This window comes from Jaculus jaculus, chromosome 1 (genome assembly GCF_020740685.1).
Source record: "Jaculus jaculus isolate mJacJac1 chromosome 1, mJacJac1.mat.Y.cur, whole genome shotgun sequence".
NCBI lineage: Eukaryota > Metazoa > Chordata > Mammalia > Rodentia > Dipodidae > Jaculus > Jaculus jaculus.
Window position 1 is genome coordinate 57336669 of NC_059102.1, and position 25138 is coordinate 57361806.

Sequence of the window (25138 nt, forward strand, 5' to 3'; positions counted from 1 at the left end):
CTGGGTTTGAGTCCCATCACCACAAAAGAAGCAAGTAAAAGAAGAGAAAAATGGATAACACTCCTTTTCCCAATCAAAAGCTGAAGACAAAAAGTCCAGGATAAGTGAGGGCGGGGACATGAGAACTTCACCTAAGCCCATGGCTATGGCCTGTTTACCCAGCACTACTTCTGAAGGTCACCTGAGCATTGTCTGAATGCTGCTGGCCTGGAGCCAGAAGCGGTGTCCAGCAAGGAAATGTCAGACTTATTGCTCCTGGCCATTCCTATCTGGAGTTCTTATACAGGGCGCATGTGTTACACTTTATTAAGAGCAGTGGAAGTTTCTGTGTAAGTCCTCTTGCTTTGCTTAGCAGGGACCTGTTAACTCCTCAGGGTTCCCCAAAGAGGAAGGTGGGGAGAGGACCAGAGCAAGGTCAGCTTAAGGAAGCCGTAGGACTTATGTAGAGCAGCTGCAGCGGACAGGCATGTCAGCTGTACCCCAGTCCACGTTCGGGTCTCCCTTTGTTGCCCAGGTTGGTCTGGAATCCCTGAGCTCAAGTGATCCTTCTACCTTAGCTCTCTGAGCCCTGGAAGTACAGGTGCATGCCACCGCACCTCGTGTTTTACAGAATTAACCAGACAAGCCTGTAGGCTACTATAAAGAAATGTGAGCAGATATAGTACGCAGTACTAATCTACTGTATCTTGCCGGCTGCTCTGAACTTCTGTTTCCCATAGCTAAATTGTGGCTATAAAACAGCACTTCCTTAAGGTTTTTCTAGCCTCTTGAGAAACCTCCATGGGAATAAATGCTTCCACAATCAAATCATGTTGGGATTCACTGGTTTTAACACTCCATCCTCCCTTCCATCCCAGGACATTTTACATTGACATTAACATGTTAAATGCTCACATGATGACTGCAACAAAATCTTGTTAACACAGGGTTTCCAAAACTTGCTTGACTTTGGAACCCTGCCTTTGCATAATATAATAATTTGTTACTGTCAGTCAAGGGGAAATTTGAGACTTTTCTATGAGTTTCTTCATTTTCTTAGGGCTTACAGAGTCTTTCCTTAAATGGCCTCATTAGGGCCCCTTGGATCTAGGAGGAAGCGATCTCTTTAGCTAGGACATGGTCAGTTAAGATGGTTCAACTTCAGGGCAGTACACTGCCCATACCTAGATCAATCCATCTTGTTTGGGCAGCTTGAATTTTTTGTCTTAATAGGACTATGCCATTTCTAGTTGATGCATGATCAAACTAAGCTGATTAATGCAATAGCCTGACTAGTTCCTTCAGTCAGCTGATTACCTGGGAGGAGATGGAGGGGCAGGGGGACGCTGGTGCAGGGTCGGGATTCAGAAAGAAGAGGTTCAGGTTGAGGTAATGCTCGTGGCTGCAGAGGATTCTCAGGAACTCCAGTCTCATGGAGATGAGTGTGGGGAGGTTATTGAGCTTGGCCGACAGCTGGGAAGAAACATGGAAAGATGGAGATTTGGATCTGAATTTGACAGACCCTAAAATCTGTTTTTCTCTGTATATTAAGAAATTAATTTAACAAAAACTTATCTGATAGGACAAGAGATTCCATTCCAAGGAGGCCCAGTAAGTTTCTGTTCACTACTGTTGCCCTTAATGAGTTTAGCCTAACAACAGTCTAGAATAAGCATTCTTGCTCTGCTCGCCACTGCAAATATAATCTGTAATGTAATGGGAAACCTGTGCTGAAAAATAAGCCTGGGGTAAGTCTTCAGTGTAACACAATACAGTGAATTTTATGCAGTCCCCACTGTGCCAGAGAGGCTAACTGAAAGGACATGGTCTCACAGAGGACCATGTGAAACGAATGAGAATGACTGGGGGCTTTAATGCTGAAGTGTCCTTTAGTAGTTTGTATCTAAAGCCCTCACTGGAGAGTTTTCAATCCATTGCTCTAAAAGAAGGTATCAAACTGCTTAGGAAAATATGTTGTACCTCCAAACCAGTCAAGCTGTGTCCTCTAGAGTGGGAGGCAAAAGAGAGGTGCAAGAGTGTTTGGATGGAAATCTTTAACAAACAAATCATGGGGAGATGGCTCAATGTGAGACAGAAACAGAGAGAATGGGTACACCAGGGCCTCTAGCCACTGTAAACAAATTCAAGATGCATGTAGCGCCTTGTACATCTGGCTTATGTGGGTCCTGGAGAATCGAACCTGAGTCCTTTGGCTTTGCAGGCAAATGCTTTAACTTCTAAGCCATCTCTCTAGTCTAGGACCTGAGTTTTGATCCCTAGAACCTGTGTAAAGCCAGAGCAATATTGTGAGTGTTTGTAATGTCAGCACACCTGTGGCAAAGAGTTAGAGATGGGTTGGGTGTGTTGGCGCACACCTTTAATCCCAGCATTTGGGAGGCAGAAGTAGGAGGAGCTCTGTGAGTTCAAGGCCACTCTGAGACTACATAGTGAATTCTAAGTCAGCCTGGGCTAGAGCGATACCCTACTTCGAAACACTCCCCCTCCCCAAAAAAGGAGTTAAAAGAGACTCCCTGGAAACTCACAGGCCAGCTAGGCTGGTGTACACAGTGGTGACCAATAGGAGACCCTGCCTCAAACAAGGCACAGGGTGAGGGCCAACTCCTCTCACCTCTGTCCATGCAGCTGGCACACATGTTACCTCACTCACACACAAACACCAAAACTACAACCTAAACTAAATCACGAGACAGGCCATGAAAAGTTGACAGTGGTGAGAGTCTAGGAGACCCCTCGCTTCCCTTGGATGAGTTGAAGGTGGTAAGACCCAGAGGCAGATGCAGCCCATAGCAGCCAAGCCAGGGGAGGAGGAGGGCTGGTGGACCTGGTGCCACCCAAACACTCAAGCAAGCCCCTTCTGCTCCAGCGGAGGAACCTGAAGCATGCCATCCTTGCAAACAGTCATGCCTCACATGGAAAGCTGTGCTCTCAACCATTATTTACATGTTCAACCTCTTTAGGAGACTTCCTTGTACTGTGGGGCAATCTGTGTGCAGAATCAACCCACAGTTAAGACATTTACTTAAATGACCATCATTACAGATGTGGTCGCAAATGAAGCATGACCTTTGCATAAGAATAGGAGCCAGAGCTCACTCCCTTCTACTGAGCACTCCTGGCTGACTTTGGGTCCCTGACACACCCAGAAGACTGAACCCACTAAGCCTTGGTCACATGCTCACTTTTAGGGTTACTTACAAACAGCTTGTGGGATGAAGCTGGCTCCTAGAACTTAAAGCTCAGAAAGCATGTTTGACAGAGTCCTACTGCAAGGATCGTTAAAACCATCTTGAAACTTCCTTACAGATCGACATCTCAAACTTCATTTGAGTGACGTTTAGAAAGGTGTACTTGCTGAAGCCTCCTTTGCACAGAGGTCAGAACCCACACAGCTTCAGCAGCCCTACACAAGCGGGGGGAGCTTAGCAGCACATGTTAGAGAAACAGTGACTAGAGAAGCATAGTTACCTGCTACTGACTATTAATCAAAGAGTAAGGTCAAGCCATTGCCATAAAGCCTTTTGTTTTGTTTTCCAATTTTTATTTATTTATTTGAGAAAGACAGAAAGAGTGGGGGGGATGTGTTTGTAAATGGGTATACCGGGGTCTCCTGCCATTGCAAACGAACTCCCGATGCATGTGACACTTTGTACACATTTGTACATGGGCATTGGGGAATGGAACCCAGGCCATCAGGTTTGGCAAGCAAGTGCCTTTAACTACTGAACTATTACTCCAGCCATCTTACTTATTTTGGTTTTTCAAGGTAAGGTCTTGCTCTAGCCCAGGCTGACCTGGAATTCACTATGTAGTCTGAGGGTATCCTTGAACTCATGGAAATTTTAAAAAAGTTTTTATTAATTAATTTATTTATTAGAGAAAGAAGAAGAAGAAAAGGAGGAGGAGGAGGAGAGAGAATGAGAATGGGTGTGCCTCTAGCCACTGCAAACTCCAGATGCATGTGCCATCATGTGCATCTGGCTTAGGTGGGTCCTGCAGAATCAAACCTAGGTTCTTATGCTTCATAGGTAAGCACTCTAACCACTAAGCAATCTTTTCAGCCCCCCCTTTTAAATGTTTTTGTTTATTAATTTATTAATTTGAGAGGGACAGACACACACACACACACACACACACACACACACACACACACAGAGAGAGAGAGAGAGAGAGAGAGAGAGAGAGAGAGAGAGAGAGAGAGAAAATGGGCGATGGGCACGCCAGGGCCTCCAGCCACTGCAAATGAACTCCAGCTGCGGGCACCCCCTTGTGCATTTGGCTAATGTGGGTGCTGGGGAATCGAGCCTCAAACCGGGGTTCTTAGGCTTCACAGGCAAGCACTTAACCACTAAGTCATCTCTCCAGTCCCCCCCCCTTTTTTGAGGTAGGTTCCCACTGTAGCCCAGGCTGACCTGGACTTTGCTATGTAGTCTCAGGGTGGCCTTGAACTCTTGACTATCCTCTTACCTCTGCCTCTTGAATGCTGGGATTAAAGGTGTGTACCATGTCTCCCCCTTTTTAAGCTAATGATTGCTTTTGATCTAGCTTCCATCTTCCTCTCTCTCTCTCATTTATTTCTTTGGTTTATCAAGGTAGGATCTTGCTCTAGCCCAGGCTGACCTGGAATTCACTGTGTAGTCTCAGACTGGCTTCGAACTCACAGTGATCCTTCTACCTCTGCCTCCCGAGTGCTGGGATTAAAGGCATGTGCCACCATGCATGGCCCATCTCTTCTTTCTAAAAAATATTTTTATTTATTATGAGAGTGAGAGCGAGCGAGAGAGAGATAGAATGAGAATGGGTGCACTAGGACCCACTTTCTGTATGTGACTGTACGTGGGTACTGCAGACTTGAATCTGGGCCAGCAGGCTTTGCAAAAAATGCACCTTTAACCTCTTAGCTGTCTCCCCAGCCCACAGTCTTTGAATAGAAGAAAACATGACAGAATGAAATAGGCTATGCGAAATGATCAAACTAAAAACCTTTGGAAGAATCTAGTTTCTGCCGGTATGAAGTCCGCTGTGTCTAGACGGCTGGATCAATGAGTAGGTCACTGCGGACTGGGCCAGGCGCTCTTGCTGGCCTGAGCGCTACTGCAGTCACACAGCCTGGGATCAGAGTGTCAGTGTGCGTACGTGTAACACACCTTGGCTTGTGCAGACATGGAAACTAGTGCCTGCAAGGTTGATGCTCCCTGAAAACAGGTGGGAAAGGTGTCACGCGGGTCAGAACCTGGGCCTCCGACCACTGATCTATGTGTGGCTCTTTGGAAGCTGAGAGGAGGGAGAGGAAGAAAATGAAATCAGGAAGCTAAAAGAAAAAAAAAATAGGGCTGGAGGGATGGCTTAGTGGTTAAGGCGTTTGCTTGTAAGGCCAAAGGACCGAGGTTCTATTCCCCAGGACCAACATTAGCAAGATGCACATGGTGGCACATGTGTCTGGAGTTCATTTTCAGTGGCTGAAGGCACTGGTGTACCCATTCTCTCTCTTTCTTTCTCTGTGTCAAATAAATAAAAACATATTTTTAAAAATGTATTTTATAAAAGAGATATGATGGGGGGCATATGATGGAGAGTGGAGTTTCAAAGGGGAAAGTTGGAGGGAGGGAGGGAAATACCACAGGATATTGTTTACAATTATGGAAGTTGTCAATAAAAATTTAAAAAATGTATTTTAGCTGGGAGTGGTGGCACACACCTTTAATCCCAGCACTTGGGAGGCAGAGGTAGGAGGATCGCCATGAGATCAAGGCCACCCTGAGACTACAGAGTTAATTCCAGGTCAGCCTGAGCTAAAGTGAGACCCTACCTTGAAAAACAAAACACAAAAAAATTAAAAAAATACTTGCTTTGTGCCAAGTGAAATTCAATCTCTTTGATTTTTTAAAAATATTTAATCAATTTATTTATTTGAGAGAGAAAGAGGCAGATAGAGAGAGAGAGAATGGGTGCGCCAGGGCCTCTAGCCAGTGTACACAAACTCCAGATCCATGCGCCACCTTGTGCACCTGGCTTACATGGGTCCTGGGGAATCAAACCTGGATCCCTAGGTTTCACAGGCAAGTGCCCTAACTACTGAGCCATCTCTCCAGTTCAATCTCTTTGATTTTAACCAGATTTTTCTAACATGAGGACTTCACAAACAACAATTTAGTTATCAAACTCTAGTTAGTGGAAAGAAGCCTCATCTTTTTTTTAAAAAATATTTTGTTCATTTTTTATTTATTTATTTGAGAGCGACAGACACAGAGAGAAAGACAGAGGGAGAGAGAGAGAATGGTGCGCCAGGGCTTCCAGCCTCTGCAAGCGAACTCCAGAAGTGTGCACCCCCTTGTGCATCTGGCTAACGTGGGACCTGGGGAACCGAGCCTCGAACCGGGGTCCTTAGGCTTCACAGGCAAGCGCTTAACCGCTAAGCCATCTCTCCAGCCCAAGAAGCCTCATCTTTTGAGCTCAATCTGGTCAAAGAACAAACACATGGTCATGTCACCTCTGTCAGATGTTTAGCGAGTTACCAGGTTTAGGAGTTACCAGGTCACCCCGGCAACAAAGTTCCATTCTAGCGGATCAACTTGTTGACTGTGTTGGTAAACAGATGCTCCAGGAATCAGGGGACCAGGGCATTCAAGGGATTCCCATGGCACAGGCAGGCGTCCCATGAGGTGCAGGGGTGTGGGGTCACCCCATGTCCCTGAGCAATGAGCAGGCAGCCGCAGAAGGGGCAGCTGGAGGAGCGCTCACCTGGTTGCAGTAATGTTTGATGAGGTTGAACACGAAGCCGCGGTCCATGAGTGACAGGAGGTCATACAAGAAGAAAGCCAGGCTGATGTTGATCTTCTCTGCCTGCTCACTTTCCTTAGGAACAAGCACACACACATCACTCTGCGTAAGCCATGGGCAGCAAGTCCCAGGTCCCTGGTGGGAACACTGGGAGAGGCACGTCCTATTATATTAGCTGCTGACCCTCTGGGTGACACTGGGCAGAGCCATGACCACCTTGGCCTTTGCGGGATGGCCATGGCTGTCAGGTGAGGTCAAGTGGTTGTGTTAAGTGAATGCTCAGCTGTAGTTTCCTCCAGTCATCTTTGTTCCTACGTGTGTATTGTTGACCTCATTTTGTATATGCACTTGTTGATTCTGAATTTTTTTGCTATTTGGGTTTTTTTGTGGTAGGGTCTCACTCTAGTCCAGGCTGACCTGGAATTCATTATGTAGTCTCAGACCGTCCTCAAAGTCACAGTGATCCTCCTATCTCTGCCTCCCAAGTGCTGGGAATCACCATGTGCGTCACCATGCCTGACTGATTCTTATTCTGAATTTTAATTTTAATTTTTTTTAAAGATTTTTGACATGGAGTCTGGCTCTGTAGCTCAGAGGGATGATCTCAAATTCTTGAACCCCAGCATCCTGAGTCTTGGGATTATAGGGATATAACACTATTCCTCCTCCTCATTATTATTTGGCAAACTAACTTGAAAGGTACCCAGTGTCTTCAAAGAGACAGATTCTTAATTTATAAGGATTATTTGAAAAAATCCAGTCAAGATAAAAGACACATTTTTTTTTTTTTTTTTTTTTTTACTAAGAATTTTCTTTTTACCAGTCAGGCACTGTTTCTAGCCTAACAGAGGTCAGAGTCATAGTTGGTAGGATAAATTCTTAGGTAAATTGGGGCCAGTTTTTTTTTTTCTTAATTTAAAGTTAAAAAAATTATTTCTCAGTGTTCCTATTTATGAAGGAGTTTTTCACACCCTTTAAAATTTATATTATTTATTCTTGGGTTGATAAATCAATTCTGTCACTACTGAAAATATAATTTGAAACTACTCTTGTCCTGTTAAAATGTGCAGCTTGCAAATTCAGGCCATGTGGGCAAGTCCCTGGGCTGGGCTGGACGGGGGGGGGGGGGGGGGGGACACAGACTTCCAGAGCAGGCCACGACATCCTCCAGCTCGCTTAGCAGTCCCCCACCCCAAGTGGCCTCCGCATGGACAGGCCACAGGACTGCCTGAAGGAAGTTTAGCATCTGCAGACGGGGCTTTTCTAGACTTTTGGAAAATTATCATCCTTGGTGTGCCTGCTTTTATGTCTGTCAATATGGAGATGCCACTGCTGTTCTCACAAATTTTGCTTTTACTGAGCACCAAGTAGAGCTCTTCTGAGGATGTGCTTCTGACCAATTTCCTGATGAAGAGTATCAGTGTATTAGTAAAAAAACACTACTCCTTAAAGTAGTAGTTACCTCTCTCTCTGTATGTGTATCTATATCTATATATCTATATATAGATATAGATAGATATAGATATAGATTTTTTTTTTCGAGGTAGGGTCTCACTCTAGCTCAGGATGACCTGACCTGGAATTCACTAGGTGGTCTCAGGGTGGCCTCGCACTCATGGCGATCCACCTACCTCTGCCTCCCAAGTGTTGGGATTAAAGGTGTGTGCCACTATGCCCGGCTTTACCTTTATATTTGTAATATATTTAGCTTTAATTTCAAATGATTACAAACTCAAAATAGAGCCAATAGTTGTGCATCTTTAAATAATTTCATTAATACTTGATATTTTGCTATATTTTCATTATTACCATTTCTCCCTTTATATAATTTTTTGAAGCATTTGAGATTGGTGGCAAATGTTAACCTTATCTACTCCACAAAGCATCAAGATGTATTTCCTAAGAAAAAGAGTATTTTCACTCATATCTACATTAACAAAATAATTTCAGTGTTAGAACACATTGTAATTTTTTATTGTATTTACTTATTTATTTATTGGGCAGAGAGAGAGAAAGAGAGAGAAAGAGGCAGATAGAGAGAGAATGGGCAAGTCAGGGCCTCCAGCTACTGCAAATGAACTCCAGATGCATGCACCACCTTGTGCATCTGGATTACAGGGATACTGGAGAATCAAACCTGGGTCCTTAGGCTTTGCAGGCTAGTGTCTTAAATGCTAAGCCATCTCTCTAGCCCCACATTATAATTTCTTGATAGCAACCCCTGGACCCACTATGGTTCAGTCCAGTGTGTGTGTGTGTGTGTGTGTGTGTGTGTGTGTGTGTGTATGAGAGAGAGAGAGAGAAGGGCAGATAGGAAGAATGGGTGCTCAAGAGCCTCCAGCCACTGAAAACAAACTCCAGTCACACGTACCACCTTGTGCATCTGGCTTATGTGGGTATTAGGGAATCAAACCTGGGTCTTTAGGCTTCCCAAGCAAGTGCCTTAACCACTAAGCCATCACTCCAGTCCAGTCTAGTATATTTTAACTACTGTTTTCAAAAGAGGCTTATTTTCTCTGCTTATGAAAGGAATGTGTTCAGGGCAAGCGATTTGGAAAATGAAGCCACATGGTTACCTTCTGAGGTTTCACTAGCAGGGCTGCGATCTCCGAGGTGACCACATTCACAATGGTAGTTATGTCATCTTTGAAGCGGTCAGAGAAGCGATTTCTCCGAAAACTGTCCCGTTTGTCCAGGTTATGTACATACTGGGCCATGCTTTTCACCTACAGAGGATAGAGGACATGTCAGCGCAGAGACCGGGGACTTGCTTGGGCGATGTGCAGGAGGACGGCCTGCAAAAAAGCTCTTTCACCATGGACTTTCTGACACGTGACCGGTGCTGGTGGTGCCCAGCTGGCTCTTATACCAAATGCTTTTGACAACTGAATGGTTTCCCTGGTGGCCGGAGGTGGGCAGTGTGTCCTTTTCTTGACCCCAAGTCAGGGGGCTCCCTTCTTACTGCTGACAAAGCCAGGGGCTTAACTGTTTAGCACCAATGTCAGAAGGCTCCCTTTGCCTCTACCCCGGAAGGCTCCAGAACCACACAGATGTCTCCAGGCTGTCACAGCACACCACACACCTCCCACCAAGGCACTGTGGGAGGCTGTTTGAATGGGAAACTGAGTTTTTTTTTTTTTCTCCTAAATTGATAGTGAGGTGGGCAGGGGAGTTAAGCAGGATAGTGTTGGCTAGCTGAAAATGTACCCACTGGGTTTTCATTGCTTTGGTTTTGAGACAGAGCCTCATCACAGCCCAGGTTGGACTGCAGTTTCTTCTTCCCTCAGCCTTCTGAGTGCAGGGATTACATGCCTGCGCTCCCATGCTCGGCTTCTGGGGAATCATGTCTTGAGGTTATCGGGCCTAATTTGTCAACCAACCAACCAACCAACCAACTGGTAATAGAACACTGGCTTCACGGCTATTACAGTTTAAAATGCAGACTACGTTAATTTTTTTTTTTTGCGGCTCTTCCTGGGACCAGGAGATTGCTGGGTCCATACATCCCTTTTGGCTTCATGTGAGGTTGAGTCTCGCCCTTGTGGACAGCTGCTGGGAGCTGCTGGGGCAGTCTGCGGGAGTTCTGATTTATGGCTTGGTAACTTCACTCTGAGGTTACTTCCATGAATTTATCCAGGCTAGTCAGAAAGTCACCACAAAAAAGCATCTGCCAGCTGGGCATGGTGGCGCTTGCCCCTGTACTTGGGAGGCACAGGCAGGAGGTTGCTGCAAACATGAAGCCTGTTTGATCTAAATAGCAAGCTCCAGGTTAGCCAGGGCTGCACAATGAGACTCTGGATCCAAAACAAAACAAAGCAAAGCAAAACAAAACAAAAAGACCCAAACCCTAGCCAGGTGTGGTGGTGCATGCCTGTAATATCAGCACTCAGGAAGCAGAGATCGGAGGATCACTGTGAGTGTGAGGCCAGCTTGGAACTACAGAGTGAATTCTAGGCCAGCCTTGGCTAGTGTGAGTCCATACCTTGAAAAACCAAAAATAAATAAGTAAGTAAATAAATAAAATAAACAAAATAAATAAAACCCAGCCCCCAAGAACAACAAAAAGCAATTTCTGGGACATGGACCCACGCACGGTTGTCCCCAGGCCAGGGCTACAGAGTTGTGTGGAAACTGGCTTCCACTGTAAGACTAACGTGGAAGAACGTTCATGTGGTAACTGCAGATGTCTGCTTCTCAGAATGCAAGACCTGTCATCACTTAAACAAGAGGGGAAAACAGAGACGTGGATCTGTGTGCTTCACATTCCAAATAAAGCCCCGAGCAGCTCAGAAAACCCAAGATAAGATCTTCTTAGGTGTCGCCTCCCTGTAGGCTCTCCTCTGGTTCTGGACACACAGACATGTCCATATCCTTCACAGCCACACACACTTCCTGAGAGAACTTGAACCATGGCTGGGAACTGGATGCCATTCTTGTCCAATAAAAGCATCTCTCTCATTCCATTCCCAAGCAAGGACTATGCCAGACAAGGCCTTTTTGTTTGGGTGACCCCAATCCTGATCCTCTGTTGGCTAACCCACCCTAGCGCCAGGCTTTTAGAACTCTGTGCTGCATTCGGCTCCTGCCGGCTGAGTTTGTCCATTCTACAGCCAAGTAAATAATTCTCACAATGCCATACTTCCAACTAATGGCCTCCTTCCAGACTGTCAGCCACCTGCCAGCTTTTGTGTCTCTGGCTTTCAACAGAAGAACACAGCCGAAATATCAGTGGATGCTCAGTCCATTATTTATAGGGTTCAGCGAGGTTGAAAAATCTTTTCTCTCATATCTGCTTTGTGGTCCAGGGAAGGGTTACCTTTTTGGAACCCCTTAATGTAGAACATCACGTCCTGGGTGAGGAAACTAGGTCACCCAGTTACTGCTGGGTTTCCAAGGTCTGGCTCAGCAGTTTCTAGAAGCACAGGGCTTCATTCATTAGCAAGTGTGAAAGGCACCAAGGACTGTACGCCCCAGCTCTCGTGACAAAGTGGCTGTTCATCAACGCCCTGGCCCCACAACGGAAGGTGTGAAACTGTCCAGGTTGCTGGCTAAGCCCAAGGTGCCTGGTGTTCCTTTCTCATCAAGCTTCTCAAGCGAAAACAGAACTTGCTTTTCAGTGGCTTTCTGGGCACACATGACTAGGTATATAAGACTGTATAGAGGACTGAGGGTTTTGTCAATGCCATTGCCAAGCCCTGCTGGGGCCTGGTCACTTTCATTTGCCTCCGCCACAGCTCTCACGGGTTTTCTTGCCTTTCTCCAGCTGTGAATAGCGGGGAGGTGTCTGTGCACCCAACACCTTCTCCACCAGCCTTTCTCCCTTTGGCTTCTGGCTGGATTTGGTAGATGGGAGGCTCAAGCCTTGGTCATTGGTGGGAGAACAGAAAGGTTATGCCCATCACTCCTACTACCATAGGGTAATCCCAGTAATGGTAATGTTTTTCTTTTCTTTTCTTTTTTTTTTTAAGGTAGGGTTTTGCTCTAGCCCAGGCTAATGTGGAATTCACTCAGGGTAGCCTCAAAACTCACAGCGATTCTTCTAGCTCAGCCTCCTGAGTGCTGGGATTAAAGGTGCATGCCACCATGCCTGGCTCCTGGATTCTTTGGAGTGGGGACAGAGAAAGGTTTCTGGCAGCTTCTGCCAAAACCTTGGGCCTAGGTGTTGGGATGAATGTTGGGAGAAATGCCACTCTGCCTTTCTGGGACTGAGGGGCTATAGCCTGCAGAGCCAAGGTTGATTGGTATGCTGACCAACCTTTCTTCCAACTATTTCATCTGTGGGGCATAAGGGGTCCTGGAGGTAATGGACACTCACTTTAGCTTTCTCTCTTTCTTTTGGGTCCACCAAGTCCTGGTAAATAAATGTGCAAGATTGAAGACATTTTTTAAAAAAACTTTTCCCATGGTTCTTAGCTCTCTGCAATTAGAAGCAATATAATCAAAGCCTCGGACAGACCTGGGGGCTCTCCTCTGCCACCACCTTTGCCTCAAACCCACATATAAACTGGGAATCCTGCTTCACGGTTGCATGAGGATTAAATGAAATAGTGCGTTCGATTGTTTGGAGCAGTTCCTGGCACACATAACGTAAGATGCTTAATACCCTCTGGATGTTGTTTTCTTTTCCTCGGGAATGCCAGATGCTCCCAGGGTTATGTGAAGCACAGAGCAATTGTTATATCAACAAAAACGAAAGCTTCCCTTTAAAGCTTTGAAGTGGAGCTCTAGAGTGGCCTGTGGAACCACTCAAGCTAAGCAACACAAAATTCTCTACTAAATATGAGGTAACCTTTGCAGTACCCCAAAAGGTGATGTCAGAATGGAAAGTGTGTTGGGCTGAGAAGATGTTCTGAGACTTTGGGCTTCCTAAAGAGGCAAAGTGCTGAAGGATAAGAACTTGTATATAAGAATTGGAGACCTCAGGCCCTGCCCCTCCCTGGCTGAGAGGAGGCTTTGGTGTGTGCTGTGTGGATAACTAAGGCTCTCTTACAGGTTTTTAATGAAGCAGCAAAAATGGATTCAAGAGTCCTTAGAGCTGCTGTTGAAATCCTCACACCATGGGGCTTGAGAATCACTGCCCAAGGAATGTGGTCACCTGTCTAACAACTACAGTGAATACTAAGAGCTAACAATGATTAGGAAAAGTGTGGTGCACATGAGTGCAAATGTGTAAATAATTTAAGACATGTAAGAATTGGAATGCTGGGCTGGAGAGATGGCTTAGTGGTTAGGGTGCTTGCCTTCAAAGCCAAAGGATCCAGGTTTGATTCTCCAGGGCCCATGCAAGCCAGATGCACAAGGTGCATGAGCCTGGAGTTCATTGAATGAACTAGAGTAGCTGAAGGCCCCAGTGTCTCCATTCTCTCTCTCTGCCTCTTTCTCCCCCTCTCTTGCAAATAAAATTAAAAGGTCTCCCAGCTGACACTACTAACCTCAGGCGGGTGAGCATCAGCCATAGCCTTAGCCAGCCTGGTTTTTAGACAAAAATTCTAGTGTTGCATTGGTCAGCATTCCAAATCCCTAAAGCAGAGGTGGTATGGACCAGAGCAATGCAGATGCTTAGACTCCACCTAGGAAGACAGGGAAGGGCACACTGCTGCCTCGGCTCCTTTTAATTCCCCTGGGTAACTAGAGGGAGGACGAGCTCAAGACTGCTTTATTCTAGCACACACCCCCATGGGATTCTGTTATAGGGGTTTGAAACAGTGTCTTGGGATCATTCTTAAACAAGGGCTTGGAACGTTGCCCCTCTAAGGGGTTCATATCTTAGACTGTTTTTGTGGCAATAGCCTAACTTCTATGTAACTCAGTTACACATCACTTCCTGTTTCTCCCTGACAGGGAGCTATCTTCATTTCCTTGGACCCCTTTCTGCTCTGACTGTTCAGCACTGCCCTCCGGTCAGGCTTGAACTCACATACGCACAAAAGGAGTTTAGGAAGAAATTCCACCGTCTCTCTTTTAAAAATGCTATTCAGTTAATGTTACAGAGGAAGGAATAAAAGCTGCCACTATCACTGTCTCAGCCATTCTGATTCCTAATTGTTTGTTCACACATTTTGTACAGTTGGTTTTGGTTTGTTCTACCTTTTCTGCTTAGTATCATTTCATCTCTATTTCTATTTATCAACATGGACAAATGAAGATTAGCAAAGCGTACTTGTCTAGCACTGTGAGGCCCGAGGTTCAATCCCCAGCACTACAAGAAAAGGAAAGAAAGAAAGGATAGAAAGAGGGGAGAAAGAAAAAGGTAGAGAAGCCTGGGCGTGGTGGAGCACACCTTTCATCTCAGCACTTGGAAGGCAGAGGCAGGAGGATCACTATGAGTTCGAGGCCACCCTGAGAATAAATAGTGAATTTCAGGTCAGTCTGAGCTAGAGTGAGACCCTACCTTGGAAAAAAAAAAAAGAAAGAAAGAAAGAAAAAGAAAAAGGTAGAGAGAACCTGGGCATGGTGGCACATGCCTTTCATCCCAGCACTCAGGAGGCAGAGATAGAATGATTGCCATGAATTTGAGGCCAGCCTGAGACTACAGGTCAGCTGGGGCTAGGGTGAGACCCTACCTCAAAATAAAATAAAATAAAATAAAAAAGAAAAGAAAAATAAAAAGGGAGAGAGAGAGAAAGAAGGGGGGAATGCTTGTGTTCTTATTTTTAGTGGACTTTGTGATAAATTCCTCTTATGACCATTAATAATAAAAAAGAAATAGGCATCACCATTATTCTTATTTTAAAATTAAGAAATTATGATGTCCAGGGGCTGTAGAAATTAGCAGTTAAGGTGTTTACCTGCAAAGCCAAAGGACCCAGGTTCAATTCCCCAAGATCCACATAAGCCAGATGCACAAGAGGCACATATATCTGGAGCTCATTTGCAGTGACTAGAGGCCCTCACATGCCCATTCTCTGTCTGTCTCTTCTCTCTCTCTGCTTGCAAATAAATAATTTTTAAAAAAATAATCAGTTTTTAAAAAGAGAAATTATAATGGCCAGGTGTGGTGGCACATGCCTTTAATCCCAGCACTTGGAGGCAGAGCTAGGAGGATTACCGTGAGTGAGGCCACCCTGAGATTCCAGGTCAGCCTGGGCCAGATGAGACCCTACCTTGAAAAATAAATAAATACATAAATAAATAAATAATGATGACTGAGAGCCATTTTAGGTGAACAGATATACAAATTTCATATATTTTTTTTTAGTGGATGTGTCTCTTTTATAATTTATTTATTTATATTTATTTTTATTTTATTTGGAAGAGAAAGAGGCAGATAGAGAAAGACAGAGCATGGGCATGCCAGGGCCTTCAGACACTCCAAACGAACCCTAGACGCAAGTATACCTTGCTCATCTGTCTTATGTGGGTCCTGGGGAATCGAACCTGGGTCCTTTGGCTTCACAGGTAAATGCCTTAACCACTAAGCCATCTCCTCAGCCCTAAATTTCATATATTTTCCAACAAATATGAGCATAGTTGGTTAGTGCTTTCATGATATCAAGTGATATACTGAGGCTAGAAAATTCTAGATGCCCAATAGGTCAACAGTAAAACAACATCAAATTGTGGTAGTGCTAGGAAGGAGATGAGCAGGGTGTTGAAAAGGGGCATAATACAATAGAGGGCGCACTACAAGACAGGGTGCACAGAGAAGGGCCCTGCAGGAGGTGGCATTTAAGGCTGAGATTGAAAGGCAGAAGCAGTGTGTTTGACAGTGGGTAGTGAAGAGTATGAAGTGAGAAAGAACCCCTAAAAGGCTTTAGGTTGAAAAGGTCTTGGTACCTTTGAAGAATTAGAAGGGGAACAATAAGGCTGAAGGAGGTGGGGGGGCATATGAGATTAAGTTATAGATGGAGCTATATAATAGGATTATACATGGCTATCCATGATAAAAAAAATCATGCCTTATTCCCAGTTCATTGAAAATCTCTGGAGTATTTATTTATTAGCAGAGATAGAAAGCATAAGCTTGAACGCACCAGGTCTCTTTGACAAACTCCAGATACGTGTGCCACTTTGTGCCTCTGGCTTATGTGGGTTCTGGGGAGTATAGCCAGGGACAGCAGGCTTTGCAAGCAAGTGCCGTTAACTGCGAAGCCATCTCCCGAGGTCCACTGAAGAGTTTAAAGAGGAGGGAGGCCCAGAATTTTCAGTATTGATTGTCCTAGGAGGACAGAGGGGCTGAGAACAGTAGCGCTTGCAGGAGGCACAAGAGAAATGACAGTGGCTTGGCTTGGCAGGAACCATGACATGTGACAGGAGGGAGATACATACATACATACATATGTATATATATTTATACATACATAGCCAATAATACATATATGTTATTGGTTATTATCTACATAATTTATTTTCAAGCACAAAGAAAGGAGACAGAGAGAGTAAGAGAAAGAGAGAGAATGGGCATGCCAGCACCTTTAGCCACTGTAAATGAACTCCAGATGCATGCATCGTTGTGCACCTGGCTTTATGGGGGGGTACCAGGGAATTGAACCTGGGCCATTAGGCTTTGCAAGCAAATACCTTAACCACTGAGCAATCTCTCCAGCCCCCTTAATATTTTTTCTTATTTATTTGTTTATGACAGAAACAGAAGAGAGGGCAAGAGCATACCAGGGCCTCTAACCACTGCAAATGGTCTCCAGACACCTGCGCCACCTTGTGCATCCAGCTTATGTGGGTAATGGAGAGGGGAACCTGGGTCCTTAGGCTTTACAGGCAAGTGCTTTAACCACTAAGCCATCTCTCTAGCCCAATAGTTTGTTTAATATATGAGTTAGATTTAAAAGTAGAGTCAACAGGATTGGTGGAAGATGGATGGAAGGCGAAGAACAGCTGAGTTTCAGGGACCAGTCTGTGCTGGAGTAAGAGGTGAGGTCCTGTCCTGGGAACCCTCACTGCCTCCGGCTGTGCGCTCTGCTTTGCTCACTGAGTACAGATAAAAATGCGAGAATCTCACCAGAAGCTCAAAGAAGAACCAGGCATACTTGAAGACTGTTTCTCTCACCATTCCAGTGCTGACCACCATCTGCAGGGCAAGCTCCTCATGGAAATGCTAAATAGCAACAACAAACAAACATTACCAGGCTGTGGTGACAAGGCTGCTTACTACGACCTCTTTGTTTCCATAACACAATTGCTGGTTGATTCCTGAAGCATGTGTCCTAAGTGTAGATGGCAAAGTCAATGCTGAAATGAGCCTAGACTCCATGACATTCAGCTGGGCGGGGGATGGGGGTGTCAGCACTGTGGCCTAGATGGAGAGCACCATGGCTCTCTCTGGGGAAGCACTCCTGGGTAGCATGGATGGGTCACACAGTACCTTGCTCTCTTGGTTCTAAGCTGCTCATCCACAAAAGTGGCTGCTTAGCAGGGAGGCCTCTTACCTTTCAATGTGTATCAGGAGCCCTTGGAGGGCTTGATTAAATACAGATGTCCTCAGAGGTTCCCATTCAGTAGGACAGGGGCAGGTGTGAGAATGTGCATTTCTATCACGTTCTGGGGGATGCTGAGGATGATGCTTTTGGTCCAGAGCCACAGTGAGGACCACTGACTGGAGGCTACCTCAATCCTTTCCAGACTTGACGATTCTTCTCCCATGATCGTTTCCCATGGAAACGTGATCAGATGGGTCTATGGTGGAGCCTCTGCATTGGAGGACGCAGTGGCATCAGCCTGAACTCACTTCTGAAGTGCTCTCCCCCAGGCTCAGGTGCTGGGAAAAGCCCTCAGCCCCCTTTTATACCTTCATTTCCCCAGTCCTGACCGCCTCACAGTAAATGCCGTGTGCTTGTGGTGAGCCAGCATTTTCCACTTTCCCATTCTTGAACCGATCTACACACTCACTGGTGCTCTTGAAAGTAGTGTTGACGGGGAGGAAGTCAAGGACCAAAAATGAAGCTGATACTTTCTTGGTCTCTAATGAAAAGACCCACATCTTGGGGGACATCCCCAGTCCTGGGCAAGCCAAGACAGTTCATCACACCAACTGAAAGCAAAAACAAGGGCTGGGGGGATGGCTTGGCAGTTAAGGCGTTTTCCTGCAAAGCCAAAGGACCCAGGTTTGATTCCCCAGGACCCATGCAAGCCAGATGCACAAGGGGGTGCACACATCTGGAGTTTGTTTGCAGTGACTGGAGGCCCTGACGTGTCCATTCTCTCTCTCTGTCCCCCTCGTTCTCTCTGTCAAATAGATAACTAATTAAGAAACAAATAAATAAAATAAAGTATTTAAAAGCAAAAACAGTACCTGGGAATTCTCTGTGGTTTTCATTCATCTTACACATACCAAGCCCAGAACAAATGCTGATAAACTCATTTTGGTAGCACAGTAGCTATGAAAGTTAAAACACTCAAATGTCACATGTTTATGTGGAAGTCAAGTTTTAAAGTCTACCTAAAGCTAAATGGATTATAACAATTATTGCTCTTGACAGGCCTTCAAATCACCCATGAAATATATTATATATAAACCAAATTTACCACCTCTTGAGGGCTACTAATCTAAATGAAATAGAGATGAATGAAAAATATCTGTATAGAAGTTGGGCTGTTTTAACTGCTCCCCCCTCATAATCAGTTTGTCTCATCAGTTGGTGTCACACAGTTACAGGTACAATCTTTTTTTAAAAAAAATTTTTGTTTATTTTTATTTATTTATTTGAGAGCAACACACAGAGAGAGAAAGAGACAGAGAGAGAGAGAGAGAAAAAATGGGCGTGCCAGGGCCTCCAGCCAGTGCGAACAAACTCCAGATGTGTGCGCCCCCTTGTGCATCTGGCTAATGTGAGTCCTGGGGAATCAATACTTGAACCAGGGTCCTTAGGCTTCACAGGCAAGTGCTTAACCGCTAAGCCATTTCTCCAGCCCAAGCCTTAAAAATCTTAATGAACGTGGGCATGTGTATTTGCTGGTTCAGGTCTTAGGTGAGGCTGTGCAATATGGGACAGAGAGGGTGGGGCTGAGGTCTAACCATCAGGCGACCCACTGTGCTCATGAGGTAGTGTGCTGCGGATCGACCCTGCTGGGGTATAACAGCCCAGCGCTCTGGCTTGAGTTAGCCTCTGGAAATAGGTCAGTCTGCTGCCGGCGTCTTATGGCAGGGGGAGATTAGCCAAGGATAAGCTGCTTCTTAAAGGAATTTATGTTGCTTGCTGGGCAGCATGATCACAAGAACACCTTGCTGCAGAGGTTATATAAAACAGCCCAGCAGCAAAATGCTATTTGCTGAGCTACTGAGGAAACACACTGGCTACACTCTACCCTAAAATGAAGTGACTTTTTTTCTGGTCAGTTCAGGTCAAAATTGGGTAGTTACAAAACCAAATAGGACATGTCTTAAGGAAGTCAAGCTGTAAGCAAATAATGTTTCTTTTTAAATATTTTTCTTCATTGACAAGTCTCTTACTTGAACATAATGTAATTTGATCACAGGCCACCCCCAGTACCTTCTGTTGTCCCAATTATTCCTTTCCACTGAACTCTTTCCAACTAGTCTCTCTTCTGTTTTGATGACGTTCTTTTTTTTTTTTTTTTTTTGCCTCCCTAAAATTCATACCAAGCCAGTGCAAAGGGGGCTATGACAGCCTAATACTAAACGTTGCAGTACGTGACAAATTAGTTTTAGCCTAACCGCATTTTCTCTCGCTTTGCCTTTCACAGCTAACTCCTGGTCCCCCTCCCAGACTCACGGTGTCTCTTGACTTGGTCTGCAGCATCACCCCGGGGCCTCCCGACTTCAGAGGAACTGCTAAGTAAGGCTCATGCCCTACTCACCTGGTTAGTAAAAATCTCCCCGTGCTGTTAGTTATTGGAAATTGTTTGGTGTGTTACTCTGTGCAGTTAAAATGTCCACATTTAAATAGGGTCTTCAAGAAGGGAGACTGTGGCAGATAGCTGGCTTGACAGGTAGTTTTTGTCCCTTTTCACTCTCCTGGCCATATGCATTGTAACTATGGGGGAATTTGTTAGTTTAAGGAATTTTAAACCTTATACAGTTTTTGAGTCATAGGTAAACTGATTACAAAGAATGAATGAAGAGGAGCATACATATTACTTCACACAGTATTGAGATCATTGATGCTTATAGCTGCCTATAATTTTTAAAAAATACTTTATTTATTTATTAGAGAGAGGGGGGCAGACATAGAGAGAGAGTGGACATGCCAGTGCCTTTAGCCACTGCAAATTCCAGATGCATGTGCCACCTTGTGTGTTTGGCTTACGTGAGTACTGGGGAATCAAACCTGGGTCCTTAGGCTTCACAGACAAATGCCTTAACCTCTGAGCTATCTCTGCAACCCATGCTATCTTTTTTTAAAATTTATTTTTGTTTATTTTTATTTATTTGAGAGTGACTGACAGAGAGCGAAAGAGGCAGATACAGAGAGAGAGAGAGAATGGGTGCACCAGGGCCTCCAGCCACTGCAAACGAACTCCAGACGCGTGTGCCCCCTTGTGCATCTGGCTAACGTGGGACCTGGGGAATTGAGTCTTGAACCGGGGTCCTTAGGCTTCACAGGCAAGCGCTTAACCGCTAAGCCATCTCTCTAGCCCAACCCATGCTATCTTTAATTTTACTAAGGATTAAATTATTATTAATTGCCTTCCACTAAAAAACAAAACCAAACAAACAAACAACAACAACAAAAAAAACAAAAAAAAACAAAAACAAAGCCAGCCTGGGCTGGAGAGATGGCTTAGCAGTCTACTTTCAATCACAATGCAGGGCACAGTGAGTCTTGTCCCGGAATTATCGTCACACAGCTCTGCTTTGTACCTTTTTGCTGGCGGGCCTTGGGGCTGCAGGTGAACACGGGACATCAGTATTGCCAGAGCAGTAGTAGGACATCCGGCTGCAGTTGCGGTCAGTAATCTGAAACACATAAACCACAGATGGCCCAGTCGTCAACTGACAGTGACACGTTGGGAAGGCAAGGCAGCACCTGGAAATTACACCCTTGAATTTCATGTTTACTGGGCTGGGGAGATAGCTCGGGTTAATGGTGCTTGCTTACCAAGCCTCACAGCCCTGGATGCGTTCAGTTCCCCAGCACTTACATAAAGCCAGGTGTACGAAGTGGTGCCTGTGTCTGCACTTGGTCTGCAATGGCAAGAGACCCTAACATGTACAGACCTTCTCTCTGTGTCTCTTAAAAAACAGGAAGGGAGGAGGGCACTTCATAGGTTGGTATTGTATATATGTCAGTAGAATGGTTGAGATGGGGAGGGGATATGATGGAGAATGGAATTTCAAAGGGGCAAGCAGGGGGGGAAGGGAGGGTATTACCATGGGATATTTTTTATAATTATGGAAAATGTTAATAAAAATTGAGAAAATAAATAAATAAGTAAATTCATTTCTATTATTATTTCATAGTAAAGGATGAAGTGCAAATGGCCAACAGACATATAAATGTTAACATTCTTAGCCATTAGGGAAATGCAAATTAAAACCATACTGATGGCCTTGAGGGATGGCTTAGCAGTTAAAGTGTTTGCCTACAAAGCCAAATACCCAGGTTCGATTCCCTGGGACCCACATAAGCCAGGTGCACAAAGTGGTACATGTGTCTGGAGTTCATTTGCAGTGGCTGAAGGCTCTAGTGAGCCCTTTCTCTCTATCTGCCTTATTTCCCCCCTCTCAAATAAATAAAATAAGTAAAAAAAATAATAAAAAACTTTATTGATAATAGGCACAGTGGCACATGCCTGTAATCCCAGGACTCAGGAGGCTGAGGCAGGAGGATCAGAAATTCAAGGCCAACATGGGCTATGTAGAGAGTGTGAGGCCAGCCTACGTTACATGAGACACTGCCTCAAAAAACAAAATTTAAAAAAAGAGAAAAAGATGAAGAAAAAGCAAAAGCAAAGTGAAACAAAGAAAAAAATAATATGGAATTCCATTTATCCTAGTCAGAAAGGCTATCATTAAGAAAACAAACAACAGTGCTCAGCAGTTAAGGTATTTGCCTACAAAGCCAAATGACCCAGGTTCAATTCTCCAGTACCCATGTAAGCCAGATACACAAGGTGGCACATGAATGGACTTCATCTGCAGCTGCTGGAGGCCCTGGCACACCCATTCTTTTTCTCTCTCTCAAATAAATAAATACTATATTTATTTATTATATGACCTGGAATTTACTATGTAGTCTTAGGGTGATCCTCCTACCTCTGCCACGCCCCTCCCCCGAGTGCTAGGATTATAGGTGTGTGCCACCATGCCTGGCCATTTTAAAATATTTTTTAAATAATTTTTCTTAAATTTTTTTAAAAAAATTTTATTTATTTATTTGAGAGCAACGGACACAGAGAGAAAGACAGATAGAGGGAAAGAGAGAGAATGGGCGCGCCAGGGCTTCCAGCCTCTGCAAACGAACTCCAGACGCGTGCGCCCCCTTGTGCATCTGGCTAACGTGGGACCTGGGGAACTGAGCCTCGAACTGGGGTACTTAGGCTTCACAGGCAAGCGCTTAATCGCTAAGCCATCTCTCCAGCCCTAAATAAATTTTTTAAAAAAGGAAAACAACAGTAGAAATAAGAATGTGAACTGGCCCCGCTACTGTGGAAATTGGTAAGGAGGCATCTCAAACATGTTACAGGGTTACCGTATGACCCTGTTATACTAGGCACGGGTACACATACCTGAGAGACTACGTCAACACACTACATTGACACTTGCATGCTCATATTTACCACAGCACTGTTCACAATAGCATGCCACCACACCCGGCGTTTTGCATGGGTTGTGGGATCAAACTTATACTTTCCAGGCAAGGTCTTAACCAACTGACCTGCCTCCCTATAAAACAATTAAGTTTTATTCAGCTATAAAGATAACTAAAATTAAGTTGTTTTCTGGAAAGCATATGCAAGCGGAGATCATTATATTAAGCTGAAAAAGTTAGACTGAGAGAGACAAATATCCATGTTCTCTATTTGCAGATCCTGCTTACGTATACATACATCCAGCCATACACATGTATGTATTTATACGACATGGAGGCAGAAGGGAGACAGGGAGGGAAGAAGATGAGTGTAGGGAGAGGCATCGGGGAGCGAAGAGAAAGTTCAGTACAGTTAGTTAGTATGGTCAAAGTGCATGATTACTTGAGTTACTGCCTTTGTCAAACCCAGCATAGTATATAGTGAACACACAACAATTAAAAGAAAACAACCCCCCCATAATAATTAATAATTCTAATTAGAAAGATCATATGATCATCTCTGTAAGTGCTATAAAACATTTGACAAATTCAACATAAATTTCTTTTTAAGATATTTTTATTTATTTATTTGACAGAGAAAGAGGGGGAGAGTGAGAGTGAGACAGAGAGGGAGAGAGAGAGAATGGGTGCGCCAGGGCCTCCTGCCATTGCAGATGAATTCCAGACGCATGCGCCCCCTTGTGCATCTGGCTAACATGGGTCTTGGGGAATTGAACCTGGGTCCTTTGGCTTTACAGGCAAGTGCCTTAACCACTAAGCCATCCTTCCAGCCCAAATTTCTAATAAAATATATGATAACCCCCCCAATTAAATCAGATACCTAGCCAAGTATGGTGGCTCACAAAGTTAGCTCTGGAGGCAGTGACAGAGGATTACTGGAAGTTCCAGGGTAGTCTGGGCTATAGAGTGAGACTCTGTCTCAGAACAAAACTGAAAACAAGGGCTGGTAAGAAACTGGTTTAAAGGTGCTTGCTTGCAAAACCTGCCCGCCTGGGTTGGATTCCCCAGTACCCACTTAAAGTTCAATGTACAAAGTGGCACATATGTGTTTGGAGTTTCCTTGTAGCAACAATAGGCCCTGGTGTGTCCTTAAACACACACACACGTGCAAATTAAGTAAATGGAAATATTTTTTAAATTGAAAACAATAACAACAATAACAACAACAGAAAAGAGAATCAGGTTATTAGGTAGTCCTTTTAAAAATCCCAAGTCTGTGAATTTACAGGGAGAGCAGGAAAAAAGTGTGGGAACAGTGCCCCTCTGCAGCTTAATGTGGTACTACACTCGCTCCTAACAAACTGTTAAAACCCCTTCAGAAAGGGCTTTATATTTGGACAAAATATTCTTCCTTTACTAAAAATAGAAAACTTCTGGGTGTGGTGGCGCATACCTTTAATCCCAGCACTTGGGTGACAGAGGTAAGAGGATTGCCATGAGTTCAAGGCCACCCTGAGACTACATAGTTATTTCCAGGTCATCCTGAGCTACAGTGAAACCCTACCTTGAACAAAACAAAATAAACAATAACAACAACAACAACAAAAAAAGGAAAAATGTTAGCTCAGTATCCATAGAAATTTATAATTTCATTTTTATTACAAGAAACCATTAATATCAAGGCTGTCAGTAATAGTCACAGATCACTTCTTCCCTGGCCAATCAGAAAACAGTATTTCTTACAGAGACCAAAAGCATGGTGGCTAGTAAATACTTAAAACCAGCTCTCTCAGAGGCTAGGGGGCTTATGGAGAGGGTTTGTCAAGTTCTGTGCTACAATTATATATATCATGAATGATTTGTCTATTATGCAAGATCATGGAAATGTGGTTGGGAAGAGATATACAGGAGAAATTATGATTGATACAATAGACACAGAGAACCTTGAGAGCACAGGTAATGAAAAAGTGTAGAATGCCTCCAAAAGAATGAGGTGTGAGTACTGCCTTCTCAGAGTAGGACCTTTAGTTTTAGACCCATGACTTCTAACCCTATTGTACTTAGGTTTATAGACAAGCTGCAAAGGTACTGCAGAAAGTGGCCCTGTGCCCTTTACCCTGCCTCCCTTATGTCAATGTCATATGTAGGGTGACACATTGAAAAAAACTAAGACACTAAGTGAGGTCAGGGGAAGA

The 25138-nt window shown here is 44.5% G+C and overlaps 1 protein-coding gene across 3 annotated transcripts in view; it reads right to left on the minus strand.

Annotated features, from left to right (window-relative positions):
- Dock8 (dedicator of cytokinesis 8) overlaps positions 1–25138 on the minus strand; it is a 254630-nt gene that overhangs the window by 60161 nt on the left and 169331 nt on the right. For all 3 annotated transcript variants that reach the window (XM_045144534.1, XM_045144663.1, XM_045144586.1), the window contains 5 exons: positions 21053–21148; positions 17234–17329; positions 9354–9503; positions 6739–6852; positions 1297–1452 (listed from right to left, as the gene is read on the minus strand). In XM_045144534.1, the coding sequence (XP_045000469.1) occupies positions 1297–1452; positions 6739–6852; positions 9354–9503; positions 17234–17329; positions 21053–21148 (612 nt within the window). The remainder of the gene's footprint in view (positions 1–1296; positions 1453–6738; positions 6853–9353; positions 9504–17233; positions 17330–21052; positions 21149–25138) is intronic.